Genomic DNA, 24965 nt, shown 5'->3' on the forward strand with positions numbered 1-24965 from the left:
TGAAGTAGGACTTTACCTTCTTGGAGTGATCTCCATCCAAACGAGGCTTGACTTCCATTATTCGCCTTTAGATAAGTAGTATGTGGGTAATATAATCCTTTATAAAGACGTGCTAGGAGACTAGTAGGGTTCATCAACACTCGCCATGCTTGTTTTGCTAGAAGGGCCTTATTGAATTGTTGAAGATCTTTAAACCCTAGACCTCCTTCTTTCTTAGGGATTGAAAGTCGCTGCCAAGCCACCCAAGGAATCTTCTTTTTACCGTTTTCTTTTCCCCACCAGAAAGACGATATCACACTGTTAATCTCATTGTAAATAGTAGTCGGTAGCTGGAAGCAGTTCATTGAATAAACCGGCAAAGCCATGGCCACAGACTTTATCAGAATCTCTTTTCCTGCTGGTGATAAATATTTGTTTGACCAGCCCTCTGTTCGATTCTTTACTTTCTGAACAATATACTGGAACATCTCTACTTTTTTTCTACCAAACTGCTCAGGTAGACCCAAATATTTTCCTCCTCCCCCAACTCGAGTAATACCCAGAATCCGTTGAAGTCTTCGTCTCTTAGTATCCGTGGTCTTCATGCCGAAAATAACAGAAGATTTTGTGAAATTAATTTTTGTCCCGACGCTTCCTCATACGTCTTAAAAATCGATGCCAACTGTTTACAATTATCCGTTGTGGATCGGCAGAAAAACAAAGAATCATCGGCAAAGAGAAGATGTGAGATCGACGGGCCGTTCATCGCAAGCTTAATACCATGAAGCCGTTTTTCTCATTCTGCTTGGCTTAGCATTTGACTTAGGACTTCTGCACAAAATAGGAACAAGTAAGGTGAGGATCACCTTGTCGAAGACCTCTTGATGGATGTATTTGTCCATAAGGGGAACCATTAATGAGCACTTCATAAGAGACCGTTCTAACACACTCCATTATCCATTGTACCCATCTATTATCAAATCCCAATTGTAGCATGACCTTCTCCAAGAAATTCCATTCCACTCTATCATACGCTTTACTTATATCAGTTTTAACCGCGAGATAACCGTCTTGATAATTCCTTCTGGATTTCAATGAGTGCAAGAGCTCATGGGCTACCAAAACATTGTCAGAGATGCTACGTCCCGGGACGAAAGCTGCTTGAGAGTCAGAGATAACTGAGCCAAGACACTTTTTTAATCGTCGTATCAAAACCTTATACCTTAGTTATACCTTAGTTAAAAGCCATACAAATGGAGGAAAAAAAAAAGCCATACAAATGTTGGTACATCCAAGCTAGTTTGATAAGCAGATGCATAAAAGTTATTGTTTAGATTATGCACTTAATTTCTTTTGGTCCGTTCAAAAATCTTGAACTGTCTTGAAGTTATAAACTAAAAATTAAATTTACTTACAATCGGAAAGAAAAATTGAACTAAGAGATAATTTTAGAATATTTATTATGGAATAAAACGGTGAAACATGTTTATACGCTTATCTTATTGTAACCAGGCCCGTTACGGATTCGGCTATCCGTGGATTTTAGAGTATTCATTATGGAATAAAACGGTGAAACATGTGAAAAAACTTAGTTCTAGAGGTTCATATTAAACAGTCAACGTGAGAATTATATATATTTCGGAGCAGATTATTCTCATCATAAAATATGAAAAAAAAAAAAAAAGTATAATAGATTAAGAAATTAGGGGAGTGCTATTGATACAAACATGTAATCTTATTCAAATACACATTGGTTTTAAAATAATCTCTTGTTGTCCCCTCACTATCAAAAGTCAACTCTTTCAATAGTTGTACAATTCAGCGATCAATGACTCCTCCATTTGGCCACTAAAGATGATGCATAACAAGCTACTAGTTGCAGTGTCGATAATCTTGAATCTTCTATTCACCGTTCATATTCTTTATAATAATTCAACCACATGGAGTCCAACGTGGACCGATAGAGCCGCCTCGGAGGCAGAAGATGCAGCTTCTGTTTCTTGCTCAGGCCATGGCAGAGCTTATGTGGACGGTCTTGGTGTCCTTGACGGCCATAAACCTCCTTGTGAGTGCAATAATTGCTACACAGGCAAAGATTGCTCCTTCTTTGTACCAGATTGTCCTGTCGATGCTGACTCGTAACAACTTTCCTCCACTTTACTTAATTTCATCGAAATGTTAAAAATTTGTTTTCTTAAAAAAGAAAGTTTTTTCTTGAATTTGAAGAGGAGACCCTTTGTTTTTGGAGCCTTTCTGGATTCGAAACGCAGAGGGAAGTGCGGTTGTTGAGTCAGGATGGCACAGGATGAGTTATTCCTATCACGGCTATGGCTTATTTGTGTCGGCAGAGCTTGAGAGGATCATTAGAAAGCTACATAATGTGGTGGGAAATGCAGTTACTGATAACAGATTCATTATCTTCGGAACTGGAGCCACACAATTGCTTGCAGCTTCTGTTCATGCCTTGTCCCAAACAAATTCATCATCATCATCTCCTTCAAGACTTGTGACTTCTGTTCCATACTACAATGTACGCAAAAAATGCTCTGTTCTTGGCTTTATGTAACAAATCAATATGGTTCTGGTCAGTTTTTGTGTGTGTGTGTGCAGATGAACAAAGACCAAGCAGAGTTCTTTAATTCTGCCGATCTCAAGTTTGAAGGAGATGCGTCCGCGTGGAAGAGGAGCGAGCGCAATGATAATATGACACAAGTTATAGAGATAGTGACATCTCCGAATAATCCAGATGGGAAGCTTAAAAGAGCGGTTCTTGATGGTCCTAATGTCAAATACATTCATGATTATGCTTATTACTGGCCTTATTTTTCACCTATTACACATCCTGTTGATGAAGATTTGAGCCTGTTTAGTCTCTCCAAGACTACAGGTCATGCTGGCTCAAGATTCGAGTGATTATTAACTTTGACTCTCCTAGTACTCTATACAAAGCTTTGGATTGGTCACAACAAATCTCAAGTGTTTTTGTTGTTGTTGCAGCTGGGCATTAGTAAAAGACAAAGCTGTTTATGAAAAAATGAAAACATATATAATTCTAAGTACTATGGGAGTTTCAAAAGACACACAGCTTCATGCTTTGCAGTTGCTTAAAGTAGTGATTGGCGATGGAGGGGATGAAATATTCAGTTTTGGTTATGGAACCTTGAAAAAAAGATGGGAGATTTTGAACAAGATCTTTTCCATGTCCACGCGTTTTTCGCTCCAGACTATCAAACCTCAGTATTGCAACTATTTCAAGAAAGTTAGAGAGTTTACTCCTTGTAAGTTTTTCTTCTACCAGATTTTCTTCATTTCGAGCAATATAACATTACAAAATATTTGTTTGAAAAAAAAACTATTTTTCCTAACGTAGTTTTTTTCATATGCAGTATCATTTACTTTCTCGAAAATCTTAATGCAAGAGAGTGAGACTTTTGGTTTGGTACTATATAAAACTTATAATTAAGCCTCTTATTTTTCATTTGAAAGCTTATGCATGGGTGAAGTGTGAGAGACCAGAAGACAAAAACTGCTATGAGATTTTCAGAGCGGTGAAGATAACTGGACGCAATGGCAATGTGTTTGGATCAGAAGAAAGGTTTGTGCGATTGAGTCTCATCAGATCACAAGACGACTTTGATCAGCTTATTGCTATATTGAAGAAGTTTGTCTCCAAGGAAGCTGTCGTAGTTGACTCCGTCTAAGAACTTGATGTTGTGATCACATGTCTTCAATTCCATCATATAAAAATAAATATTTTTTGGAATACATAATTGAATGAGACAGTAGCTCAACTTCCAATCATTGTTCTATTTTTTTGAAAAAAGTAGCTTATTATCATTACAAAGACAGCATTACATTACAGACTTATAAAAATGGACATAATCGAATCATATCATGATTATTAACAGATCTTAAAATCTTTGTCTCAGTTTATTATTGAGTCAACTTGGAAGATAACCAAATTTTCCGGATGTTATTATGAAAATAAGTTTAGGTGCATGTTTCTTTAATCTTTATCATGGTTGAGTAACTAGTATACTAGCCTCCTTGCAAAGACGGAAAATCAAAATATATATATTGCGTAAACCAAATTCCTTTCCACACTTTTTGTCTTCATGAGAGCTGTGAGATATAATTATTTTGATTTTAATTCTTCATACCACGTACGAGAGGAGAGATACTAGTATGTATTTAAAGAGATACTAGTGTAAACCAAATATAATGTGACATAGGTTTGGATTCTTTTTTTTTTTTTTTTTTTTTTTTTTCTTACGATATGTAGTGTATAGAATAACGTCTCTAGTGTAATTACAATCCTTCTCCTATCGCCTTTTTTGTAGAGGATGTGTAATTAGTATCGTGTAAAGTTCAACATGACTTCGGTATATGTAATTTTTAATATTAGTGTTTTATAGGGGTTTATGACTTTAACGTCTATAGTTTACGAACCAAACGGCACAAACCTATAGCACCCCTAGTACAAAAGCAAGGGCAACGCTAGACCACGACCCTCTGTGCAGGATGTAATAGATGTCTTTTTGATATTGCAACTATCCATCCATATATATATATATATGTACGTTTATATAGTCGAAACAGGCATGTTTAGATAATCTGTTTTTAGTCGAAATTCTATAGTTTCTTATACACCATGATTTTTGATATATTTGAAAGTCTTAATAAGACAAATGTGAAGAGAAAATCTTTATTGAATATTTCTACTTAAGGATTACAATGGCAGAGGAGGAGATTATATAGGAGAACCCAAAAGAAGAACTTCTAGGTCACACGTCATCACACACACATGACGACAAAGGGAAAAAGCGAATCAAATCTGTTGTGCATCGGTATTTGATGAGCTGTGAATCTCGTACGTTGTTGAGCTGGAACGATCACAAGCTTTGACTGAGATTCCTTGTTACCGTTGCAGAGCAAAACAGGTTTTGAGTTAATGGGCTTAACGATTGTTGACTAGCCCAATATCTTGTTGTCGGGCTTTAAGGATCCAGTCGCAGAAAGCAGAGCTTCTGGTTGTGGTGGAGGTTCTCTCTGTTTTACACACCCCCTCAAACTTGGTGTAGGTGGTAGAACAACGCCAAGTTTGTAACGCAAGTCAAAGAACGGTTGTTGAGGTAGAGACTTGGTGAATATGTCTGCAAGCTGATGAGAAGCAGGAACATGTTTGACGACCAAAGCTCCCAAAGCAACACGCTCGCGCACATAGTGAAAATCAACATCAAAAGACTTGGAGCGATTGTGCATTGCAGGGTTGGCTGTGAGATAGACTACAGATAGATTATCACAGTATAGCTCCGGTGTATCAGACTGAGTGATTCCAATTTCTCTAAGTAAGGTAGAGATCCACTTGATTTCTGTAGCAGCTATAGAGAGAGTTTTGTACTCAGCTTCTGTTGAGGATCTTGAGACTGTTGGATGACGTTTAGCAGACCAACTTATAATACTAGTACCAAGAAAGGTACAGAAACCACCAACAGATCTTCTGGTCCCTTTGCAATTTGCCCAATCACTGTCTGTGTTATTAGAGAGATCAAGACCCATCTGAACCGTTCCTTTGAGATATCTCAACACTCTTTTGAGGAGATTGAAGTCAGCAACTGTTGGTGAATGCATCTTTTGACAAACCAGATTAAAAGCAAACTGAATATCTGGACGAGTAAGAGTCAGATACTGTAACTTACCAGCTAGACTTCTGAAATAAGTAGGGTCTGGAAAAGCTTCTTGTTGGCCAGGGACCTTATCTAATTGCAAAGGGAGAGGTGTTGGCATAGGAGCACAATCTGCCATACCCGCAACAACAAGAAGATCGATTGCATACTTTTCTTGATGTAGAAATAACCCATTAGAGTGAAAATGAGCTTGAATCCAGAGAAAATAATGTAGCATACCCATATCTTTCATGCGGAATTCTTTGTTAAGGGAAGCAAGCAGAGTGTTAAGAAGGTCACCATTGCTGCCAGTAAGAAGCATGTCATCAACATATAGCAAGAGGAACATGAGATCATTACCTTTCAGATACACAAACAGAGATGGGTCTGAATATGTGCAAGAGAACCCAAACTCAAGAAGAAAAGAACTGAACTTGTCAAGCCAGGCCCTTGGAGCTTGTTTTAGACCATAGATCGCCTTGTTGAGCTTGCAAATGTAGTCAGGTCTATCTTTATTTTCAAAACCAGGAGGCTGATACATGTAGACTGTTTCTTTCAAATCACCATGTAGGAAGGCGTTTTTCACATCAAGCTGCTTGATCTCCCACTTGTTAATGGTAGCTATATGTAGAATGGATCTTACTGTTGTTGTGCGAACAATATGGCTATAAGTCTCCACATAGTCTACACCTTCTTCTTGTTCATAACCTTTAGCTACTAACCTAGCTTTTAACCTGTCAAGAGAACCATCAGCCCTTAACTTGGTCTTAAAAGCCCATCTACATCCGAGTGGTGTGATAGAGGGATCAGGTGGAACCAAATCCCAAGCGTGAGTTTTATCAAAATATTCAACTTATCAAAATATCGATTTTTTTCATTCTTTCGTTAATAAATCTTGATTGAGATTTCAGCATTGAAACAATCATGGTAATGTATTGGATAATAAAAATAAGATATTTATAGAAAAAGGAAAAATTATTTACAGTTAAAATAAAATGAAATGCATGCTGGATAGATCCGAAGAAGTAACTAATAGTACTAGGTTAATAAATAGTCCTAAGCCAATTAAAAAGCAGGGTCCATGAACAAGTTCTATATAGTCTATAGTGAATATTTCTGAACACATCATTCGAACCAATATTGATTGCAATGATCTTGGTAAGTTTTAGCATTGGAGGTACCAAGTGTCAGCATAAATCCAGCTTAAAGTTCTAGTTAAACCACATGTACGATCAGATGACGCAATAATCATATATCTATATATTTGAGAATGAAACATGCATGTTTAAATCTGACTGTATTGTCTAAGATTGTGGTTAATATTCTAGGGACATAAATTTGAATGTAGCCGGGCATGGACTGATTAAACACAAACACAAAACACAAAACGATTTTACGATTAACAAAGAAACAAAAGTAACATGAGCTTACACTTTGGGGCAAGCAAAGTTAAGCTTTGCCCTTGATGTTTTATTTGGAAGCAAATTATAAACTTGAACATTAACATACACACATGACACATGGAATGTCCACACACTGAACGAAGAAAAAGTTACACTTGGTGAGGTTATCAAGACGTTCCGAGTAACTTGGTGAGGTTATCAAGACGTTCCGTAGCAATGGCAGTGATTCACGCCTCCCTCAGCTTCAACACGTCCAGCACATACTGCTGCAGATCCGAATTTTCCCTCGCAACAGCTTTTGCAATCAGCATTTGAACCTGTGAACGGGACCGCCCCACACTCGCCTAAGAACTTGAAGCATGCAGCCTCGGTCTCTAGGATTCCTACATGCAGACATTTTCATCAAGATAATAAAAAAAAAATTTGACTCGACTGCATAATTGATAACTTCGTGAAATTAATACCAGTGGAAGCCATCAATAGGACAAGCAAGAGAGCAGTAACGCTGACAGTGTTGAGGTTCTTTGCCATTTCTTTTGTTTTCGCTTTGCCTTTTCAAAACTTTATATTTTTCTTTTGCTCTTCAATAAACTTTATCTTGGGTGATACATATCCATATGTGTGATGATCTATTTATAGTCGAAATTCTATAGTTTTTCATAATTGTTTAGTCCATCTTCTTCTATTTTTTAGGGTTTTTCCTTCTTCAGCAAGTTCATAGTGTCGCCACAATTGTGCATTGCCTCCTTTTTTTATAACATTTTATTTTCCGAAGGTATTCCTTTTTAATTATCATAGACTTGTTTAAATAATTAACCCATAGGAAGGTCGTTGTAACAACTCATTTATATATCTTTTTTTTTTCTTTAGTTTCTAATAAACTATTGTTTGAAATTGACAATGTTGTTATCATTGACAAAGTAAAGACGAATCTTGGACATTTTTAATTCCAATAGTTAAAGCTTTGGCTTTATTAATTCAATTAAAAACTTTAGGGTTTACCAACATTGTAGCAATCATGGCGACACTATCTCGATTCTTTTGAACATCTCTTCGTATGCATGTCATGATATGATGTTCCGAAGTTATTTGGCTATTGTTGGTGCAAGAATTAGCACCTCCGACAATACCGGCTTAAACCGGAAGAATTACAAATAAAATTGAGATTTCAGTTAAACTGGGGTATCCCGGTTTAGCCTGTTAATGAGCTCAAGAAGGAAGGTCGCCTGGCGATTTCAACTTGAAGAAGGGAGATCGCCTAACCGACTTCCTTATTTAAGGAAAGGGAAATTTTCCATTTGAAAAAAGGAGAAACGCGAAAAGAAAGGAAGAGCAGAAGATTTAGGCTCCGAAGAATTAGAAGTCTAACATATCTCTAAACCGTCTCAATAATGTATAACTAGAGGGGTTTGTCCTCTATTCAAAGAATTCGCAACGTAAAACTAAAAACCCTAATTTTTCTCCGTTGTTCTTGAGCAAAACCCTAAACCTTGTCTTTAAGCAACCGTGTTCATCTTTTATTCGAGTCTTTGATTACAAATAGCAAGAGAGTTCATTGAATTTGTTTTTCCCCTTTAAACAAATTCATTGTGTGATTTTCTTAATCAACAACTATGAAACAAGAAAAACAAATGATGAAAGTCATGAAGATAACAAACGAATTAGCATTATAGAAAACGTCCATTACTGTTAGAGTATATATCAAAAATGTAAACATTCCTTTTACATTTACCCTAGATACGATCTCTTGTAACCTATATATATACTCTTGATAATGTATAGCAAAGGGTACGGAGTTTGGTTTCATCAGTTTGGTTTAAAGGTGCCACACCGAAGCATGCCTTCACTATGTGGGTTTCTCAATTGGACAGATTGCTGACAAGGGCCAGGCTTGCTTCATGGGGACTTCCTATTCCTGCAACTTGCCGCCTCTGCTCGGCTTCTGATGAAACTCTGGGGGAGTTGATATATCACAGATTTTACAGATTTTAGTCATGATTTATGGGTCAGCTTTAGAGTTTTTTTGTTGTTTCGAGTGTCTTTTTGAATCTTTTCAGGTTTTTATACGTTCGGGACAAATTTGGAGAAAGGGAACCATTCTGGAGCTAAACCGGAGATTTAGAGCTGAGGAACAAAATCGGTATCAGATCAAGACATGAGTGTCGACCGACACCCTTTGGTGTCGCTCGACACCACACACGGCCCAACAAAAAGTCTCCAGTCTCCAGTTATCATTGACAAAGTAAAGACGAATCTTGGACATTTTTAATTCCAATAGTTAAAGCTTTGGCTTTATTAATTCAATTAAAAACTTTAGGGTTTACTAACATTGTAGCAATCATGGCGACACTATCTCGATTCGTTTGAACATCTCTTCGTATGCATGTCATGATATGATGTTCCGAAGTTATTTGGCTATTGTTGGTGCAAGAATTAGCACCTCCGATAATACCGGCTTAAACCGGAAGAATTACGAATAAAACTGAGATTTTAGTTAAACCGGAGTATTCCGGTTTAGCCTGTTAATGAGCTCAAGAAAAAAGGTCGCCTGGCGATCTCAACTTGAAGAAGGCTAGGAAGATCGCCTAACCGACTTCCTTATTTAAGGAAAGGGAAATTTTCCATTTGAAAAAAGTAGAATCGCGAAAAGAAAGGAAGAGGAGAAGATTTAGGCTCCGAAGAATTAGAAATCTAACATCTTTCTAAACGGTCTCAATAATGTATAATTAGAGGGGTTTTATAACACCCCAAAACCCAATAACTTGAACCCACCCTATTTCTTTTGCTACAATTAAGCATGTAAGCCCATGAAAGCCAAATTAGAAAAAGGGTTTGGTGTATGTGTGAGATGCATCACATGTATATGTGTATTTATCGCCTTCTTCTTCTCCATCATAAACCCTAAATTAAGAGCAGCCACACCATAGTTGCATCTTGTTGCTGCCTCCATCTTGAGCCATCGTCATGAGACGTGGTGGAGAAGAAAGAGATTGTGGTGAGTTTGTGAGCCAGACCCGAGCCATCAAAGGAAAGAAAGGGTTAAGATGTGGCCAACAGATCCATCGGAGAGAATGAGCCAAACTAGAGAAAGGAAGAGAAAGGAAGAGAAAAGGAAAGGAAAGAGGAGATGGAGGAGACGTCATGGAGGAAGAAAGATCATCAGCACCACCACATGTAGATCATTAGGAAACAAAGAATTGGTTGTGATATTAAAGGGAAGCGGTGGTGGTGAGAGGAAGAGAGAGTTCGGTGGTGAGAGGAAGAGAGAGTTCGGTGGTGGTGATAGAAAAAGAGAGGAGAGACGAGCTGTACTCTGGCCTGAAGGGGAGAGGGAGAAACGAATGGATTGACGGGTATGAGAGAGAGACCCGTGGGAGAGGAGAGAGAGAACGAGATGGGCGGAGATTGTGGAACAACCGGTGGCTCTAATTGGGCTTGTAGTGGTCGTGGTCAGTCGCTTTTGTGGTGGAGGAGCCATGTCAGGTCGGATCTGAGAAGGGAAAGGAGAAGAAGAGAAAGAAAGTGAAGGGAAGATGGAGATAAAGGCAATGTGGATGTGCAAACTTTAGAGGCTCTCCGACATCGGAGCTGATGTCTTTCCGGCAAGGTAAAGGTACCAGCGTGATCTCCAACAATCCAAGAGTCCGTAGCAACTGACAGAACTTCGATAGAAATTAAACTCAAGGAGTTATGTGTATTCCTTCCTGGCCAAGTAATTGCTGAAAAGTGGTGCAAATTTGTGCTAAGTATGGAACAGGAACAGTTTCGAGATTGGTTATTGCGGGCATCTTTTGGAGGTTGTAACGATGTCCGATCGAGCTGAAACTTTGTGGAGTTGTTCATGGTATTGTAGGCTAGATAAGCAACGGTGGGATTTCATTTTTAATAGTTAGTTCTTGACTTATGAGTATCTAGACTAGCATTAAAAACAGGTTTGATATTTTTACAAATATTCCTAGACCACCTCTCATATGAATCTAGAAATCTTTGCCCACCTAAAGCAGTTCCAGTAACAGGCGTCCTCTCGGATCAAAACCTATTATCCTATGATCAAGTTCTAGTTAGCTACTCTAGAATTAGCATTAAAAACAACGTAACGTGAAAAACTCTATAGATTAATCCTAATAGGTAATCGATTTACTACTTTATCTAAATCACTAATGAGAATCCCTAAACCTAATGAAGTGATTACTCAGACATAATTAGTGAAACAGAAAACATGTTTGAATAAATTGCAAATAAGAAATAAAAAAGAGAATAAAGTTTAGAATAAATCTTCTCTCTAATAGGGTTTTGAAATCTCTGAAAGTAGCTCTCTCCAATTATCTTCCAAAGGGTTCAAGCTCAGAGAATTACAAAGCCAAAAGCAGAAAACAAGATTGCAGGGTAATGGAACAGAAAAACCCCAAAAACTATTTATAAAGTCTCCAAAAACGTGCAGGGACTAAAGATGCAAATAGAGAACTCTTCTGGGTTGCTTCTTCGGGCTTTAAAACTCTAAACCGTCGAGACTTTTTGCTGGGCCGTGTGTGGTGTCGAGCGACACCAAAGGGTGTCGGTCGACACTCATGTCTTGATCTGATACCGATTTTGTTCCTCAGCTTTAAATCTCCGGTTTAGCTCCAGAATGGTTCCCTTTCTCCAAATTTGTTCCGAACATATAAAAACCTGAAAAGACTCGAAAAGACACTCGAAACAACAAAAAAACTCTAAAACTGACCCATAAATCATGACTAAAATCGGTAAAATCTGTGATATATCAACTCCCCCAGACTTAGCTTTTGCTTGCCCTTAAGCGAAACACAAAAACCGAACCCGTGGAAAAAGTTTGAAAACATAGAATCTCCCAATTTCTCTTGCCTATTACCTTGATTATTCAAACCAAGGTATAATCTGTTTAGTTTGCTAATATATTTGGGGCGAGTTGTAATGGACGTTTTCTATAATGCTAATTCGTTTGTTATCTTCATGACTTTCATCATTTGTTTTTCTTGTTTCATAGTTGTTGATTAAGAAAATCACACAATGAATTTGTTTAAAGGGGAAAAACAAATTCAATGAACTCTCTTGCTATTTGTAATCAAAGACTCGAATAAAAGATGAACACGGTTGCTTAAAGACAAGGTTTAGGGTTTTGCTCAAGAACAACGAAGAAAAATTACGGTTTTTAGTTTTAAGTTGCGAATTCTTTGAATAGAGGACAAACCCCTCTAGTTATACATTATTGAGACGGTTTAGAGATATGTTAGACTTCTAATTCTTCGGAGCCTAAATCTTCTGCTCTTTCTTTCTTTTCGCGTTTCTCCTTTTTTCAAATGGAAAATTTTCCTTTCCTTAAATAAGGATGTCGGTTAGGCGATCTTCCTTCTTCAAGTTGAAATCGCCAGGCGACCTTCCTTCTTGAGCTCATTAACAAGCTAAACCGGAATACCCCGGTTTAACTGAAATCTCAGTTTTATTTGTAATTCTTCCGGTTTAAGCCGGTATTGTCGGAGGTGCTAATTCTTGCACCAACAATAGCCAAATAACTTCGGAACATCATATCATGACATGCATACGAAGAGATGTTCAAAAGAATCGAGATAGTGTCGCCATGATTGCTACAATGTTGGTAAACCCTAAAGTTTTTAATTGAATTAATAAAGCCAAAGCTTTAACTATTGGAATTAAAAATGTCCAAGATTCGTCTTTACTTTGTCAATGATAACAACATTGTCAATTTCAAACAATAGTTTATTAGAAACTAAAGAAAAAAAAAAGATATATAAATGAGTTGTTACAACGACCTTCCTATGGGTTAATTATTTAAACAAGTCTATGATAATTAAAAAGGAATACCTTCGGAAAATAAAATGTTATAAAAAAAGGAGGCAATGCACAATTGTGGCGACACTATGAACTTGCTGAAGAAGGAAAAACCCTAAAAAATAGAAGAAGATGGACTAAACAATTATGAAAAACTATAGAATTTCGACTATAAATAGATCATCACACATATGGATATGTATCACCCAAGATAAAGTTTATTGAAGAGCAAAAGAAAAATATAAAGTTTTGAAAAGGCAAAGCGAAAACAAAAGAAATGGCAAAGAACCTCAACACTGTCAGCGTTACTGCTCTCTTGCTTGTCCTATTGATGGCTTCCACTGGTATTAATTTCACGAAGTTATCAATTATGCAGTCGAGTCAAATTTTTTTTTTATTATCTTGATGAAAATGTCTGCATGTAGGAATCCTAGAGACCGAGGCTGCATGCTTCAAGTTCTTAGGCGAGTGTGGGGCGGTCCCGTTCACAGGTTCAAATGCTGATTGCAAAAGCTGTTGCGAGGGAAAATTCGGATCTGCAGCAGTATGTGCTGGACGTGTTGAAGCTGAGGGAGGCGTGAATCACTGCCATTGCTACGGAACGTCTTGATAACCTCACCAAGTTACTCGGAACGTCTTGATAACCTCACCAAGTGTAACTTTTTCTTCGTTCAGTGTGTGGACATTCCATGTGTCATGTGTGTATGTTAATGTTCAAGTTTATAATTTGCTTCCAAATAAAACATCAAGGGCAAAGCTTAACTTTGCTTGCCCCAAAGTGTAAGCTCATGTTACTTTTGTTTCTTTGTTAATCGTAAAATCGTTTTGTGTTTTGTGTTTGTGTTTAATCAGTCCATGCCCGGCTACATTCAAATTTATGTCCCTAGAATATTAACCACAATCTTAGACAATACAGTCAGATTTAAACATGCATGTTTCATTCTCAAATATATAGATATATGATTATTGCGTCATCTGATCGTACATGTGGTTTAACTAGAACTTTAAGCTGGATTTATGCTGACACTTGGTACCTCCAATGCTAAAACTTACCAAGATCATTGCAATCAATATTGGTTCGAATGATGTGTTCAGAAATATTCACTATAGACTATATAGAACTTGTTCATGGACCCTGCTTTTTAATTGGCTTAGGACTATTTATTAACCTAGTACTATTAGTTACTTCTTCGGATCTATCCAGCATGCATTTCATTTTATTTTAACTGTAAATAATTTTTCCTTTTTCTTTATAAATATCTTATTTTTATTATCCAATACATTACCATGATTGTTTCAATGCTGAAATCTCAATCAAGATTTATTAACGGAAGAATGAAAAAAATCGATACTAACTTCTCTAGATTAATGAGTTTATGAAAATATTGTAAAACAGAGAGAACCTCCACCACAACCAGAAGCTCTGCTTTCGGCGACTGGATCCTTAAAGCCTGACAACAAGACATTGGGCCAGTCAACAATCTTTAAGCCCATTAACTCAAAACCTGCTTTGCTCTACAACGGTAACAAGGAATCTCAGTCAAAGCGTGTGATCGTTCCAGCTCAACAACGTACGGGATTCACAGCTCATCAAACACCGCTGCACAACAGATTTGATTCGCTTTGTCCCTCTGTCGTCATGTGTGTGTGATGACGTGTGACCTAGAAGTTCTTCTTTTGGGTTCTCCTATATAGTCTCCTCCTCTGTCATTGTAATCCTTAAGTAGAAATATTCAATAAAGATTTTCTCTTCACATTTGTCTTATTAAGACTTTCATGGTATCAGAGCACAGTCGACCATGGCTGACAACTCTGATTCATCTTCCGCTCTCTGTTTTTCTCATTGTGTTACTCTAAAACTCTCTTCTGCAAACTATCTGCTATGGAAGATTCAGTTCGAAACTTGGCTCAACAATCAACATATGCTGGGTTTTGTTACTGGAGCTCATCCTTGTCCTGCTACTACATTATCAGTCAGAAACGGAGATCAAGTGTCTGAGACGACAAATCCAGAGTTTCTTTCTTGGGTTCAAAATGATCAGAAAATAATGGGTTGGCTGCTCGGTTCGTTGTCTAAAGATGCTCTTCGGTCTGTCTACAGGTTACACACGTCACGAGAGGTATGGTTTTCTCTAGCAAATAAATATAACCGTGTCTCTGCTTCTAGGAAGAGTGATTTGCAACGTCGTTTGAACTCTGTTTCTAAAGAAGGAAACTCTATGGGTGAATACTTGAACTATGTTAAACAAATCTGTGATCAGTTAGACTCTATTGGTTGTCCCGTCCCTGAAAAAGAAAAGATTTTTGGAGTTTTGAATGGTTTAGGACAAGATTATGTGCCTGTTTCTACAATGATTGAAGGATCTATGGATACATCATACATTTCCCATGTCCTTTGAAGATGTTGTGTTCAAACTGATTAATTTCGAAGACAAGGTACAGAAGTATGCTGAGGTGTCTACAGTCTCTCCTCACTTGGCCTTTGCATCAGACACCAACTACTCCAATAGAGGTCGTGGTAACTCAGGTGGTCGATCTGGTTGATATCGAGGTCGCAACAATTACTCCACCAGGGGAAGAGGTTTCCATCAGCAAATCTCCAATGGCTCTTCTCCTGATTCTGGTACAAGACTGTTGCATTTTCAGGTTCTTCCTCTATTTAACCTTTAGAGGTTCACCATCTCTCACACTCTCTTTAGTATCTCTCTGTTTCTTTTGTTGTTGAAACAGAGATTACCTTGTTCTCTCTTTACTCTCTTTGATTGTTTTGTTTCTCTTCACATTCATAAACGATTTGATCTTTAAGAGAGAAGAGAGATTTTCTTTAATGGTCTACATTTTACTAAACTTGGATTTTTTTTTACAAAACACACATACACATACATATAGTGGTTTCTCTACTTACCACTTTCACTTAGACCATACTTTAGATCATCATGACTCTTACACACTAGACCACACTCCTAGTTACTAACTCTCTAATTCCCTCAATTCACTCTCTTTAGACACCTAGCTACTACTTAGACTTTAACCAAAAACAACATTCTTCTTACTGGGCCTTACTTATTTCGTAGGCCCATTACAACACTCCAAAAACCACAAGCCCAACTTCTTCTTCCTTGTTGACTCTGTCTTTCTTCTCCTTTGTCGTTGACCTCTCTGTCACGACATCTTCTTCTTCTTCTCTTGCTTCTTCTTTGCTTTGCTTCTTCATCTTCTGAAGCTTCTTCTTCTCTTTTGCAAGTTCAATCAAGGATACAATTCCAACAAAGACCCACCTGTCAGATATGCAACAAGTACGGACATTCAACTTACAAATGTTACAAACGATTTGATCATGCCTATCAAAGTGAAGATCCCAGTCAGGCTTTTGCTGCATGCGCTACCTCTCACATTACAAACTCCACTTCACAACTTCAGGAAGCTCAGCCTTACAGTGGTGAAGACTATGTGATTGTTGGTAATGGTGACTTTCTCCCAATAACACACATTAGTTCTGCTGTTCTGACAAGCACTCAAGGTAACATTCCATTACATGATGTTCTAGTCTGTCCTACTAAGCCTCTCTTGTCTATATCTAAGCTTACCTCAGATTCTGATGGTGTGATTATTAAGGACAAACTAACAAGACAGCTCCTCTTATATGATGCATCACATCTTCTAATTAACTAGTTGGGTTTTAATCGAACACGTTTATGGACTTGAACGTGTTCGACAAGTTTTGGTTTTCATTAATTATAAATCTTTTTTGCAGTAAGGATTAGGGTCGATTATAAATCTTGTTTCATTAGTGTAAGTCATTACTCAAGAAAGAGGTAGGCTCTATATCGATGGCTATTAAATATCTAGCGTTTAGAATACTTACTTAGAACCTTCACCATTTTAGGCGTTCTAAGCTTTTATTAAATAAATGAATATATATCTATGCAATAGAGTTGAATCTTACAAAATTATTGTTATAATGAGGTCATTATCTAAGATATCGCAATGTTATATGAATCAATATAGCTTAATCTACAATTGTGCTAAGTACGAAGTTGTTTTTATTTGTCATCCTAAATTTTATTAAATCATTACTGGTGAACCTACATACGTTACCGTAAAAAAAAAATATCGTTGGAAACTAGCTAATCCGGCAAAAAATGTTGAACTCTCCAAAAATAATAGCTCTAAAATTTGAAACATGTTTTGGAAAATACTCGCTAAACCTAAGTTTTTACTAATTAAATCTTAAACCTATTAACTAATTTTTTTAACGAGATCAGAAATTGTTTTGATGTGGATGAAAATCACAAACCTTGTCAAAATTTATGGTCTTTATGTCCTTGTTTGATGCTTGGTAAACTTCTAAAATTGAAACTTATGCTTACTTACTCTGTTTAATGGGCCTCTCTCTTAAGATTTTAGAACCATCTGCTATTCGTTGATAGTGGTAACATCTAGATATACTCAAGTAAAGTCATTATTGAGAGAAAGCAAAAATTAATCAGATCTCGACCATATCTGATCTTAAACTCGAGTGGAAAAAACTGGAAAAGTCGTCCAACCGCTTGAAAGCTAAGAGAAAAAAAAAAAAAAAGAGGGCAATTGTAAGAAGAAGAAACATAAAAAAAAAAACTTGACCCAAAATAGCAAGCTGGCCACCAGTACACAACCTTAGAAGAAAAACATGTCAACTCTATTCCAACCGACGACATATCTTCTAGCCGTTGGTTGAATAATGACTCTCTTCTATATTTTTTCTTAAGTAATTTTTTTACAAAAGGAAAGGTTAGTTAAGGGTATCTTATAAAGTGTACTCCCAAATAATAGTATAGGATTACTGGTGACCTTACATATGTTACCGTAAAAAAGAAATATCGTTGGAAACTAGCTAATCCGGCAAAAAATGTTAAACTCTCCGGAAATAATAGCTCTAAAATTTGAAACATGTTTTGGAAAATACTTGCTAAACCTAAGTTTTTACTAATTAAATCTTAAACCTATTAACTAATTTTTTAACGAGATCAGAAATTGTTTTGATGTTGATGAAAATCACAAACCTTGTCAAAATTTATGGTCTTTATGTCCTTGTTTGATGCTTGGTAAACTTCTAAAATTGAAACTTATGCTTACTTACTCTGTTTAATGGGCCTCTCTCTTAAGATTTTAGAACCATCTGCTATTCGTTGATAGTGGTAACATCTAGATATACTCAAGTAAAGTCATTATTGAGAGAAAGCAAAAATTAATCAGATCTCGACCATATCTGATCTTAAACTCGAGTGAAAAAAACTGGAAAAGTCGTCCAACCGCTTGAAAGCTAAGAGAAAAAAAAGAGAGGGCAATTGTAAGAAGAAGAAACATAAAAAAAAAAGCTTGACCCAAAATAGCAAGCTGGCCACCAGTACACAACCTTAGAAGAAAAACAGGTCAACTCTATTCCAACCGACGACATAATCTTCTAGCCGTTGGTTGAAAAACGACTCTCTTCTATATTTTTCTCTCTTTCTAATTACAAAGTTATTATGAGTGATTTTTATTTACAGTATAAAAATTATAAATACAAAATAAAAGCGCTAAATTTATTGGACATTTTCGAAAGCTCATCCAATGAGTAATTAATTCACCTACCTTTGACAAAAAAAAAGAGTAATTCACCTACGTTCAAAACTAGTTTTATAGTACTCTAGGCGCTAAACGGACGTTAAGGTTAACTTTAACGCCTAACAAACAAATCATAGATTTAGAAATGATTTATCGGGGTTTTATCTAACTTTAATTTGTATATTAGTTTTTTTTTATCAAATTTACATTACAAAACTATGGTAGCGAAACATCATGATCTAATAGGTATTGATAAGGATCAAATGAGAGCTATAGAACTAGCAAATTAATTAAGATCATTTAACGAACCGTTCTAGAACTCAAAACACTAATGTATAGCTAACCACCCTCTCGGATGCGCTAACTAACTAATCTAATATCAGGTCATTCCACCCTCTCGAATGCGAATTCCTAGATCTAGACTAGCATTAAAAACAGGTTTGATATATTCACAAATATTCCTAGACCATCTCTCATATGAATCTAGAAATCTTTGCCCACCTAAAGCAGTTCTAGTAACAGGCGTCCTCTCGGATCAAAACCTATTATCTTATGATCAAGTTCTAGTTAGCTACTATAGAACTAGCATTAAGAACAACGTAAGGTTAAAAACTCTATAGATTAATCCTAACAGGTAATCGATTTACTACTTTATCTAAATCACTAATGACAATCTCTAAACCTAATAAGGTGATTACTCAGACATGATTAATGAAACAGAAAACATTTTTGAATAAATTGCAAATAAGAAATAAAAAAAGAGAATAGAGTTTAGAATAAATCTTCTCGATCTCTAACAGGGTTTTGAAATCTCTGAAAGTAGCTATCTCCAATTATCTTCCAAAGGGTTCAAACTCAGAGAATTACAAAGCCAAAAGCAGAAAACAAGATTGCAGGGTAATGGAACAGAAAAACCCTAAAAACTATTTATAAAGTCTCCAAAAACATGCAGGGATTAAAGATGCAAATAGAGAAGTCTTCTGGGTTGATTCTTCGGGTTTTAAAACTCCAAACCGTCGAGACTTTTTGCTGGGCCGTGTGGTGTCGAGCGTCCCAAAGGGTGTCGGTCGACACTCATGTCTTGATCTGATACCGATTTTGTTCCTCAGCTCTAAATCTTCGGTTTAGCTCCAGAATGGTTCTCTTTCTCCAAATTTGTCCCAAACGTGTAAAACCCTGAAAAGACTCAAAAAGACACTCGAAACAACAAAAAGACTCTAAAACTGACCCATAAATCATGACTAAATCGGTAAAATCCGTGATATATCAACTCCCCCAAACTTAGCTTTTTTTTTGCCCTTGAGCGAAACACAAAAACCGAACCCGTGGAAGAAGTTTGAAAACATAACCGTTCTCAACCCATGAACAATATGAACTACGGATCCCATACTACCCCCCATAAACCGAAAAAACTCCCAATTTCTCTTGCCTATTACCTTGATTATTCAAACCAAGGTATAATCGGTTCAGTTTGCTAATATATTGGGGGTGCGAGTTGTAATGGACGTTTTCTATAATGCTAATTCGTTTGTTATCTTCATGACTTTCATCATTTGTTTTTCTTGTTTCATAGTTGTTGATTAAGAAAATCACACAATGAATTTGTTTAAAAGGGAAAAACAAATTCAATGAACTCTCTTGCTATTTGTAATCAAAGACTCAAATAAAAGATGAACACGGTTGCTTAGAGACAAGGTTTAGGGTTTTGCTCAAGAACAACGAAGAAAAATTAGGGTTTTTAAAATTAAGTTGCGAATTCTTTGAATAGAGGACAAACCTGTAACACCCGTCCCGCCATATAGGCCAAAACAGCATGTTATTCATCAGATCTTGCCAAAACGTTTTCATTAAACTTCATCCATGAACAAAATATTGCACAACAACTCATGAAGTTTATTCACTTGAGGAAAAAAAGGGGGGAAAGGGGTGAGTAAAGAATACTCAATGAGGGGAATCAACTCTGCCCACTGAAACATAGAACATTTTCTTAAGCTATACAACCATCATCATAACATATAAACTTAGACACTAGCAATCACATAACTTACCTTACTTACTAAACATTCATAACATTCATCTTAACCATACATACATCGTTAGGTCCAGTCATCCTCGTGATGACCAGAACCTCCTGAGTGAAGGGTGGCCCTCGTGGCTCAGACACTCCCATTCCGGGCTCGTCAGCCGTTCTTGACCAGCTGTTAACCCGTCGGTCCATCACTGTCCATCATTCATACATACTCATAATCATACTTAACATTCTCATACATAACATCACTTTAATAAACATCATACTAACACATATCAAACTCAACAATCATCAAGTCATATCATCACATAATCTTATCCTATACAATCAGATCTAAGCCTACATATCATGCGTCAAGAAGCATAACAAAAGAAACGACACTATGCTTCGCAAATACCACCCTCACCTTGGTCACTTGATGATAACAACTCACTTCTCCTTTCTTCTCCTTTAGACCAATTTAGTACAAGGCTTTCATTGCTCACTCTTGGGATCCATCTTGGCTCTCCTTCAACAAATACTTAAGCACAAAATTCATGAAGCCTCCTGCAAGGTCTCAGCTCAAACCGAGCTCATTTACCCAACCAACAACACAAACTCGTCACAATTTACTTCATACAAAACTGTCTCGGAAACATACTTATAAGTCGAGAACTAACCGTTAAAAATTAAATCCCACCGTTGATTATCTAGCCTACAATACCATGAACAACTCCACAAAGTTTCAGCTCGATCGGACATCGTTACAACCTGATACTAGGATTTTACTATCAATTACCCTAATATACTTTCATGTCATTGCAGTATAAGAGGTTATCAATCCAATCAGGTGCTCTTACTATCAATCAAGATATGCTCAGAGATAACTAAGTCAAGCCAAGCAGAATATTGTTTTGTTATCTAGCAATACTAAGCGATCATGCATAAGCGATAAAACTACAGAACAGGAGTGATCATGCATAAAGAGAAAGAACTATCAATACTAAGCAGCAATAAGTAACAGGTAAGCAACAGGTAAAGAGATAAGCAATCAAATGAGATAAAAGGTCCTGAGGATAGGGTAATCGATTATAGCAGTCTCCTTAATCTACTTAGGTGGTTAACAATCCAAACAGGCTATCCCTAGACAATAGATTCAACTACAGATCAATCCACTCTCGTGACAGAGATCCTCAAGCAATACCAGTTCCAGACCTAATCATCATTAGCGAAATCTAGCAAAGCAGGCAATAAGATTCAATCTAATATAGTCAATAAACATTCTAAACATCCAATCTCTTGGGCTAGAGTATGTAAATCTCTGGAGTAGTTGGTTCAGACATTTCATCGAACACCTGGTGGGTGTGGAAATGTCTAGGTTCAAATCCCAGTTGATCAGAAAGGAATAAGCACTAAGTACTACTAATCCAGAAGGGATTCAAGCAATTCTACACTTAACCACCTAAATAAACTAAGGATTCCACACCTAATCTATCCCATCCTCAAGAACCCTAATCCACTACTCAGACATGCTCAAGAACACAAACCCAGAAAATTGCACAAACCCAGAAATCATTGAAAATCAAGTATGTTATAGATGAGACAGAGATCTACAACTTTGAAGAAGAAAGTAATCGCAAAAACTCAAAGGATCAAAAGTAATTTGGATTACAAAAGTTTGCAGAAATATTGTTCAGAGGATAAAAGCGAGATCCTTTGGGCAAAGCCCTAAGAGGTCTATTTATAGCAAAAGTAGAAAACCCTAGTACACAAAACGACAAAATAGAAAGTCGGTTTAGGGTCTACTCGAGCTAGTACTCGAGTGGCTTGGTCGAGTAGTCCATTCTTCAAAGGTTGCATCTTGCTCGGGTAAGTCTCTCAGGTCCAGTTCGAGTAGCCTGTTCGAGTAGGTTGGTCGAGTATGTCTTGGTCTTCTCTTCAGAAATCTGCTCGAGTACACTGCTCTGGCTCTGCTCGAGTACACTGCTCGAGTACACTACTCTGGAACTGCTCTGGCACTGCTCTTGCACTGCTCGAGTACACTGCTCTGGCACTGCTCCTTAGTACCTGAATGTACCAGATACAACTCCAAAATGCAAGAATGCATGCTATGCTAATGTAGAATACTCTAAGTATGCAAAGTGATGCAAAATGACTACAAATGACAGTAAATAAGAGTGAATACTAAGCTAAATGCATAGCAAATGTATGCTAAAAAGAGGTAAAATACAGAGATATCAACTCCCCCAAACTTAGCTTTTGTTTGCCCTCAAGCAAACAAATAGAACTAAGCTGGAGAAGAGGTTTGAAGGTGGGGATTCAGAACCAAAACATGCATATAGAGTAAGTGAATTCAATGTCCAGGTTGCTAATTCTAGAATGCAAGGTTGATTGATCTCTACTTAAAAACTTTAGCCATCTCCTTCACATCTTAGCCTAACTTCTGCTTTAATCAATTCAAGCATTCACATCAGCACATTCCTTTTAACATTGATTATGTGAGAACTCATTTGGTTTAAGGGTAGAGGTCAAGAGACAAAGATGGTCCCTTAAAGATCTGGTTTAAATCGTAACAGGGGATCTCTCAAGAATGATTGAGCTTTAGTAGAATGCTAAAGGTGAGTTCCAAGTTATGCATACAAGGATAAGACCCCATCTACCCAGAATGTAATCAATATCAATCCAAATGGAAGTCCTATTTCTAATCCCAGAACATGAACTTAACTCTACCCTTTTGCATTCAAAGCATTTCCAGACTCTTACTCAAATCATTCTCTTCTTTTCCTTGCTTTCTATCTTAGGAGAAGCTTTCTTTTTCTTTGCTCTGTCTAGCGGATTAGGATTTCTTTAACAACTAGGGTTCCTTTTTCTTTCTTCTTATAACACAAGGCTTTTTGGCCTTTCTCTTTAAGCTATTACAAAACCCTTTTCTTTACTTTAACACTCCCAAATCTTTTACTAGACTTTATTTTACTTTAGCTATTTCTCCTAAGGACTCATTTCCCTTTTCTTTTCTTTCAGTGATGAACACAACCTTATCTTTCTTTTAAGCACAACCCAAACCCAGAATTAAGCACCCACCTAGTCCTATCTAGTCCAGATAACGTGAACTAGAACTACATGAGATACTATCCTTGTCGGTACAGACCTAACACTTTCTACCAAGCTCAATCGAAATAAGGCCTCACAGTCACACACAAATGATAAATGGCTTGAAAGAAGGTTAAGGTTTAGGGTAGGGAATAACTGCTCCAAAGATGGGAGTCAGCTACTTGGACTAGCAAGAGGGATCAAAAGGTAAAAGAAAGTCCAAGTATTTTAAGGTAACCATGAGTTCATAACACAATGCACAGTATGATAATTGCAAGTCAAAATTTAGGTTCAAATTGATAGGGAAAGGCATCAGATCAAAGCGAGTTTCAACTAAGAACAAGAAAATCAAGCGTTGAATTCAAAAGATGGTGCGGTCTTACTTCAAGTTCAATCGATTATGCATTAGGGAACTAACAACCTGGGCACTGAGTTCTACTTAGTGAATAAGCATATTTACAAGGTTATAATCATCATAATCTCCAATGCAAATGCATGATGCAACAGCCCTAAGTGAAAGCATACTAAAACAATCCTAAAATGACAATGCAAGCTATATGAACACTCTGTTTTTGTGAAACAATTTTCGAAAATTTTCAAATTTTTATGGTTTTTCTATGCCTTAGATGCAATGATGCAAAATTTGAAATAAGAGCAAAACAAACGATGTCAAATACTCCCTGAGCCCTCCCCCAAACTTAAATTACACAGTCCTCTGTGTAACAAAAGCTTGGAAGAGAGTACTCAGGGCAAACCAACAGAGAAACAAAATGAAAGATGGTATAAACAATGGTGTAGTGGAGTCCTTACCTGGCCTAGGTGAAGAAAGCAGAGACATAGTCATCCATGCTCTCACTCGTGTAGCTCCAAGGTACTAGCTGGGATGAGCTCGGAACAGTGTGATCTGGTTGTTACTCTGGTTGCTCGAATTGGTGCTCTGGTTGCTGCTCGAGTGGCTTGTTCGAGTACAGTACTCGAGTACTATACCGTTTCTGTAGAAAAATTTTCCTGAGCTTTTCCTAAACCAAAACCTTCCTCTTTTTGCCTGTAAATCAAAAATACTAAAGAAACACATTAAAAATAACAAGAAATAAAACCATATTTACAGAGATAAACATGGGATTTCCTCCCAAGTGAGCTTGTTTAAAGTCTTTAGCTTGACTTTTCTTACTCCCTTTTTAAATGCTGAGAGGTTCCTGAAGATGAACTGTTGCTCCTTCAGGAATGATACTGTCTGCAAGATACTTCTTGACTCTTTGGCCATTCACTCTGAACTCTGAACCATCCTTAGCAAACAGTGATACTGTACCAAATGGTAGAACTTCTTTGATAGTGAAAGGACCGGACCATCTCGATTTGAGCTTTCCGGGAAATAGCTTCAGTCTGGAGTTGAATAGTAAGACTTGGTCTCCAGCCTTGAAGTCTTTA

At 37.0% G+C, this 24965-nt stretch overlaps 3 protein-coding genes and 1 long non-coding RNA gene across 6 annotated transcripts; 3 read left to right on the forward strand and 1 right to left on the reverse strand.

Annotated features, from left to right (window-relative positions):
- Positions 1-1650: 1650 nt before the first annotated feature.
- LOC9329863 (tryptophan aminotransferase-related protein 3) lies at positions 1651-3777 on the forward strand. 2 transcript variants are annotated; one of them, XM_002891026.2, is made up of 5 exons: positions 1651-2117; positions 2206-2509; positions 2590-2888; positions 2977-3257; positions 3466-3777. In XM_002891026.2, exons 1-5 carry the CDS (start codon positions 1834-1836, stop codon positions 3678-3680), a joined length of 1383 nt encoding a protein of 460 aa, XP_002891072.1. In that variant the 5' UTR covers positions 1651-1833; the 3' UTR covers positions 3681-3777. The 2 variants fall into 2 exon arrangements, with proteins under 2 accessions (XP_002891072.1, XP_020868495.1); XM_021012836.1 differs by having other exon boundaries at positions 1998-2117; positions 2211-2509; positions 3466-3774.
- A 2848-nt stretch (positions 3778-6625) lies between these two features.
- Positions 6626-8159, reverse strand: LOC9327135 (defensin-like protein 208). Of its 2 annotated transcripts, XM_021012866.1 has the most exons (3): positions 7513-8159; positions 7249-7431; positions 6626-7130 (listed from the first exon to the last, which is right to left on the reverse strand). In XM_021012866.1, exons 1-3 carry the CDS (start codon positions 7577-7579, stop codon positions 7045-7047), a joined length of 336 nt encoding a protein of 111 aa, XP_020868525.1. In that variant the 5' UTR covers positions 7580-8159; the 3' UTR covers positions 6626-7044. The 2 variants fall into 2 exon arrangements, with proteins under 2 accessions (XP_020868525.1, XP_002893802.1); XM_002893756.2 differs by lacking the exon at positions 6626-7130 and having other exon boundaries at positions 7205-7431.
- Positions 8160-10304: 2145 nt separating this feature from the next.
- On the forward strand, positions 10305-10934 carry LOC110224937. Its single transcript, XR_002329392.1, has 2 exons — positions 10305-10661; positions 10806-10934. It is a non-coding gene; the product is annotated as an uncharacterized LOC110224937 (long non-coding RNA).
- A 1616-nt stretch (positions 10935-12550) lies between these two features.
- Positions 12551-15681, forward strand: LOC9329865 (defensin-like protein 208). The gene is made up of 2 exons (XM_002891027.2): positions 12551-13197; positions 13279-15681. The coding sequence occupies exons 1-2, from the start codon at positions 13131-13133 to the stop codon at positions 13461-13463; spliced, it is 252 nt and encodes an 83-aa protein (XP_002891073.1). The 5' UTR covers positions 12551-13130; the 3' UTR covers positions 13464-15681.
- The last annotated feature ends 9284 nt before the right edge of the window (positions 15682-24965 follow it).

Source organism: Arabidopsis lyrata (genome assembly GCF_000004255.2).
Source record: "Arabidopsis lyrata subsp. lyrata unplaced genomic scaffold ARALYscaffold_1, whole genome shotgun sequence".
NCBI classification, from domain to species: Eukaryota; Viridiplantae; Streptophyta; class Magnoliopsida; order Brassicales; family Brassicaceae; genus Arabidopsis; species Arabidopsis lyrata.

Excerpts from the sequence above, each read along its gene's own strand:
- LOC9329863 (XM_002891026.2), top strand. The coding sequence starts at position 1,834 with ATGATGCATAACAAGCTACTAGTTGCAGTGTCGATAATCTTGAATCTT. Across the intron at positions 2,118-2,205 it reads TGTCCTGTCGATGCTGACTC|AGGAGACCCTTTGTTTTTGG; the intron begins GTAACAACTTTC and ends TTGAATTTGAAG. Across the intron at positions 2,510-2,589 it reads CTTCTGTTCCATACTACAAT|ATGAACAAAGACCAAGCAGA; the intron begins GTACGCAAAAAA and ends GTGTGTGTGCAG.
- LOC9329865 (XM_002891027.2), top strand. The coding sequence starts at position 13,131 with ATGGCAAAGAACCTCAACACTGTCAGCGTTACTGCTCTCTTGCTTGTC. Across the intron at positions 13,198-13,278 it reads CCTATTGATGGCTTCCACTG|GAATCCTAGAGACCGAGGCT; the intron begins GTATTAATTTCA and ends GTCTGCATGTAG.
- LOC9327135 (XM_021012866.1), bottom strand. The coding sequence starts at position 7,579 with ATGGCAAAGAACCTCAACACTGTCAGCGTTACTGCTCTCTTGCTTGTC. Across the intron at positions 7,432-7,512 it reads CCTATTGATGGCTTCCACTG|GAATCCTAGAGACCGAGGCT; the intron begins GTATTAATTTCA and ends GTCTGCATGTAG. Across the intron at positions 7,131-7,248 it reads CCATTGCTACGGAACGTCTT|TTTGCTTCCAAATAAAACAT; the intron begins GATAACCTCACC and ends TCAAGTTTATAA.